This window comes from Eptatretus burgeri, chromosome 11 (assembly GCF_056783735.1).
Source record: "Eptatretus burgeri isolate ZD-2024b chromosome 11, Ebu_testis_v1, whole genome shotgun sequence".
NCBI lineage: Eukaryota > Metazoa > Chordata > Myxini > Myxiniformes > Myxinidae > Eptatretus > Eptatretus burgeri.
In genome coordinates, this window is record NC_140971.1 from 27,853,830 (window position 1) to 27,859,829 (window position 6,000).

General features: G+C 38.8%; 1 protein-coding gene across 4 annotated transcripts in view; it reads right to left on the reverse strand.

Moving 5' to 3' along the window:
- Positions 1-6,000, reverse strand: part of RAD23B (RAD23 nucleotide excision repair protein B) — a 47,942-nt gene that overhangs the window by 35,068 nt on the left and 6,874 nt on the right. For all 4 annotated transcript variants that reach the window (XM_085845679.1, XM_085845677.1, XM_085845678.1 and 1 more), the window contains exons 3-4: positions 2,379-2,458; positions 2,011-2,153 (exon numbers count right to left, since the gene is read on the reverse strand). In XM_085845679.1, coding sequence (XP_085701805.1) covers positions 2,011-2,153; positions 2,379-2,458 — 223 coding nt within the window. The remainder of the gene's footprint in view (positions 1-2,010; positions 2,154-2,378; positions 2,459-6,000) is intronic.

Genomic DNA, 6,000 nt, shown 5'->3' on the forward strand with positions numbered 1-6,000 from the left:
GTTCATTATTTCAGATATCAACAGCTTTCAATAAAGCCAACGACAGAATCGAATAACATTGTTTCGACTGGCTACCACATCAGTTTACAACTAAGTATGCATGTGTGTTTGTTGGTATTGTGACGTGGTGGGATTAATTTGCAAAAATACAATCATCGGATGTTATTATATTTTTGCGACAAGACAATGCATTATTGGGGCACTTTAGCTTCATACTGGTGGAGGAAATTAAAGGGTTCTGCTGAGAGCTACAGACTGACTGCCTGAATGGAAATCAGCAAGCCAGGAATGGTGGGTGGCCTTGTATTCCACAGGCAGAAAGCTTGAAAAACAGGGTGCCAGATTGTGTTGAATACCTGATATATGTCTACAGACACAGCCCTGACCTCTTGCTTGAGATAAGTGGCCTCAGTCCATTGTTGAGAGATGAGCAGTAACATTATCCGAGGGTGAATGACTGAGACAGGAATCCAAAATCCTGGTCAGCGATCAGGCCGTTTGGGAAAAGGAAAGACCATGTTATCTGGAATGATCGATTCCATGACTGTTTAAAAGTAGAACTAAACAAACTCCCTTAGTTTAGACTTCAGAGGATGTGGTTTTCCACCTTTGTGTTTTGGAAAGATGTTGGTGACTTTCTAAGCAGATGAGAGACAACCTAAGGTGAAGGACATTGTGAAGAAAGCAGAGTACAAGAGAAAGCAGCATAGCAGGATGTCCAAGAAGCAATGGGTATGAGGAGATAAGGCAGGAACAGAGATGGATGGGATGGATATCCAAGCTTCGGTGGGAAACACAGACTTCAGGCATTCAGCTTTGTCTTGACTGGTCGGTTGTTTTGGCACTTAAGGTGAGGGAATGGATCACACACCACAAATAGATTTAACAAGGAGAAAGGTGAGAGCGTTTGGCTTGAAGCTTCACTCGATGTTTTCTGGTTCATCTGAGAATAGACATACATTTATTGTGAGTCTTGCAGGATAACTTCTAGCTTCCCTCGGTCATGTTTGCATTCCATGATAAAGCAAGCTGTGTAATAGCCAGTGCTCTATCACAGCACTCAGTGGAGAATATGGATATGATAGCTGCAGATGAGATGGAATAAAGCTGTGCATGAAAAAGTATGGTGGCTGAAAGATTTCCCAGGTGAAGCCAATATTGAATGCAGAGAAAATAGAAGACCAATATGTTTGTAACAAGACAGATTGCAGTCCCGGCCAGCCTGAGCGAATAACCAGACTCCATAATGCTGTGTGTGAGAGAGAGTGAGAAAGTGAGATTTGTACTTTTACAACAGCATGATCAGAAGAGCCAACCTGGGCAGAAGAGGAGCTCGAGATGTGGATAGAAAGATGGGAATTACCAGGTCCTGGACGGATGACATATCACAGGTGGAGATCCAGGTTGGGAAGTTTACAGATTGGGTCAGTCCCATGGAATCACAGAAGATCTAAGCTGCAGTACTAACCTCACAACCAGCTGACATGGTGGCTCTGGAAATTACAACAGATGAGGACTAAAGAGATGGGGTGGGTAACTATTAGTTCATATTAGCAGAAAAGGTGCCAATGGAGTCATCATCGTGAGGTGGGTGGTAGATCATGCAGACAAACATTACCTAGTTATGGAGGATAATGCGTATCCAGAGGTATTTATTTTGGGGGAAGGAGTGGGGGAGGGGGGGGTGGAGGTTGCACATAAAATGGGTAATAGGGATAGAGATCTTGAGAAAACTCGCAATCCCACCAGCACAGAGAAAAAAATTTTTTTGCGATTGTATTTTCTGTGTAATTAATGGTACATTTTGCATGAGGATGTAAAGTAAAAAAAAAACAAAAAAAAACAAACAAACGATTACAATCACGTCTTGCTGCTTCGAGTTTTTAAAATTCATCAGTTTCGCACAAGTAACGCAATAATGTTCCTGCAAAATTTCCATAATTAAGATGAGTAGGAAATGCTCAGGAAATCGGACCCTCCCTTAACGCTATTATGATTGCAGCTACTCACTCAGTAGATGGGCTTCCTGCAGTAGCCCCCACATCCTGTGCATCTGTCTCTACCTCATCCACTTTCGTCTGACTTGGGGGGCTGGGCCCAGGTGCTGGTTCAGTTGTTTCGGCATGTGCTGGGTGGGATGAGGAAGCCTTTGGCTTTGGGGATGGTAGGTGGGAAAGGAAAAGCAACAAATAATGAACAAATCATAATTGATAGGGTAGCACCACCGTAGCAGAAGCAAGGCGGCACAAGAGAAAGCAAGTGGGGGGGGGGTGAATATTGGGGGAAATGGCTAATGACGAAGGCAAAGGCTTTGGTGCCACAACACATGATAATGTTGAAAGTGGATGAGTGAAATAACAAATACCAGTACAGCTCACCTTGGTTACCATAACCACCACAAAGTTCTTTTCATCAATCTTGTATTCCTTCAGTGGTGTGTCATCATTTAATATCTTTCCTGACAAAATAAAAAAAATAAAAAAAACAAAGCAAAAATCTAACACCAAAATGCTTTTTAAAATTCAAGAAGATTACCTTATTCCCCTTTGTAACCTCGGCTACGTCAGTATCGATTTATCCGATATTGATTATACCGGTGGGTGAATACCAGTATAAAAAAATAATTAAATAAACAAACATTTTAAACACAGGTTCCAAAAAACACGTAATGGTCCATTACGTATTCACATATGACGTACAAATTGACACATGGTAATTTCTCAAAGTATTCCCACACGGGGCATCCAGCTCCCCCCCCCCAACCCCATGATGAGAACGGTTATTTTACTTACAACTTCAACTTGTATTAAAAATGATTTTGTTTTCAAGCCAGATCAGTGTTGGTAATCGGCACAGACCAGTATCACTATTGCGGATCGCCGTACCGGTCATTGGCACAGGCCGGTATGATTATCGTGGATTGCCGTACTGGTAATCGACGCAGGCTTCATATAGCACACCCGATTCAAATAAAATAACCAATCAGCAATTGCTTTAAAAAAACAGCCACAAGGGCAACAAAAAACGTCATTGCTTTGTATGGTGCTCGAGTGCTGAAGGTTAAAAGTTAAAAATCTACTGTACCTACTTCCTGGGACGTCTTGACGTCATTCGTTCCACTGTTCCAAGCGTAGCAGAGTGCATCAAAGATTTTGAAATCGTGTATGGTATTTAAAGATTGTAAACACCTTTCTTCAATTTGATGGTGATATCCCAAATTTTTTCCCGTTTACTGTACCGTATATTTCACCCTGGATATTCAAAATTCCAATACCGGTATGTCAATATGAAAAATTAGACTGGTATAACTGGTATATCGATATCTCACAGGATCCTGCCAGACCTAAACCCGAATCCCACCACCGGGGATCTTTTTGCACCACAGGCCGATATTTTCATGTTATTGTTATATTAGTTCAACAATGTATTTCATGCATTATTAATTTGTTTACCTATATGTGCCGGTAATCTTATATATATAAACCTCATTCTAACCACTCACTGACTCGTATCAATGTTTGATCCTTTCCAGGCGACGTAGAAAGCTCAAATTTCACGTTCTGATGGATAGTGAAGCCGTTACACCGGGAGGTTTGGGGGTGGGGGGAATCACAGAACTGTTGGAATGTGTCTGTAAATATATATATATATATATATATATATATATATATATATATATATATATATATATATATATATATATATATATAAATGCAGTTGAGTGACCTGAAACAATGGGGAAGCATGGGAATTTTGCATGCAAACGCCAATAGACTGATAGACCAGAAAACAAAAAAATTAAAAAATAATCAAAAAAAATCAGAGAATCATTGGAAAGCACCTGTAAATGAAAATATAAATAAATGAATGGAAAAAAATAATGAAAATAAATGAATGAAAAAAAAAAAATGAAAATAAATAAATGAAAAAAAAACATGCAGTGAGCCACCCGACACAATGGGGAATCACAGTTCGTTCTTGCTTTTAATGTGTAAGCATTCCCTGCTCGTATATATATATATATATATATATATATATATATATATATATATATATATATATATATATATATATATATATATATATATATATATATAATGTTTTAAGATCCTACCTTGCTGCACAGAGTTACAAGCAAATCCTTTCTGGGGTTCAAAAAGACCCCAGTTGTTTTCCTTCAATTTTTTTGCACACAATTTCATCACATGGTATTTCTGTCGAGCAACTCCTCCAATTACTTCCTTTTTTATTTTTTTTTTCTTATATTTCTTCACCTTATCACTGAAGAATCATCCAATCAAAATATGTTTCCTCACTGATGTGAAACTTTAGCGCTTCTGAGTTGGAGTCATAAAAGGTCATAAAAGTTGGGGTTATAATAAATAAATATATTTTTTAAACATTTGTTGACTTTTGCAATAAAACACCATGTTTAATTACTGATGTAAAACTTTGGCAGATTGAGTGAAATTGAATGGTTTTGAGTTGGGGTCTCAAAAGACCCCAGTTGGTAAGATTAGATCATAAAAATATGTTGGAAGGATTGGGGTTCAAGTTGAAGTGCCTTCACTGTAGTATATTATTCATGACTTGATGAGAATTACATTTTGCAAATTGGGAAAAATAAATAAATAATAATTTTTTAAAAAAAGATGACATCTCATCCCTGGGAACAGAAAACAAATTCATAAAATTGTTTTTGGGCGAATGAGTGTGCAGATTACTAAAATTAACGTTCGGTTGTTAGCAGCAAACAAAGTGTTTCTGGAATTAAAAAAAAACATTGTAAATATTGACCAACAATAAACTGCATTACATTTAATGAAACATAAACAAGTTATGTTGTTTAAATAGTCAGTGAAGCAATGAGTTCAATGCTAGTAGTCACCAAAGGTGCAATATGCTATTTTAACAAATTGGCACACCGAGTGTGATGACTGCAGGCTTCGCTCTCATAATACCAATGAGACGTCATGTTCTATCTACCGTATTCCTAAAAACAGCTGGCATTCTTTTGTGGATATTTCAATTCAACATTTTTGCAAATTGTGTACAATAAATCCTGGCACTCTATTATATGGAAGCTGCTCCAAACTTTCTGTATATTAACCCAGACTTGTCTTTTTCCATTAAGCAGATTATATATGGCTGCCATGTACAAGGGATAGTCCGAAGTGAAACAGATCCTTGTCTCCCGATGGAGGGCAGTCTGAGTTGGGGTGCATTCGGTGATAAAGTTGATTTTCAGTTTGATTCAATAGGAAATTATGGGCCTGTGGGGGGCTGAAAGGCCTGATAACACGATTGTATTAGCACAGTGAAAACTATACAGGATGAGCTGGTCCTCAATTGATGATAAACATTCCATTCATTTTTGTCGAGTGAAAGGACCCTTTTAAACCATTTTGGACCAAAAAGGGGTACAAAGGGTCTCCAGGACTAAAGTGGTCGAAATGGGTACGTTCCAAAAGTAGTTAGGGTCTAAAATATATAAATGAATGAAGAGTCTCAAAAGATCTGAAAAGGGTTTTAAAGGACTAAGGTTTTAAAGGGTCTAAATGTCTCAACTGCCTTAAGGGGTCTAAAAAGGACCAAAAGGGTAAAAGCAATAAAAATAAAAACAGCACTGAAAGCCTGTTCCTTCTCTGCCCAACCGCCCCCACACACAACTCCCCTTTTATTTCCAGTTCTGCAAATCCCCCGCGATGAAGCCGAGTGTATGGGCCTATCACTTCGTCATCGCAGGGTGGAAATGGTCCACCATCAACCCCCTTTTGATGAAACTACATAAAACTAGGATCACTGCTCACTTCCACTCATTAACCTCCGCCATCTTCGAAGATGGACGGAGGTTACTGTTTTCACCCCTTTCTGTTTGTTTGTTTGTGAACAGTATTACGGAAAAACTCGACGGATTTCGACGAAACTTGGTGGGGGGGGGGGTTAGGTATTGTGCAAGGATCATGCCATTAAATTTTGGACTTGGTCCCCCCCCCCCAA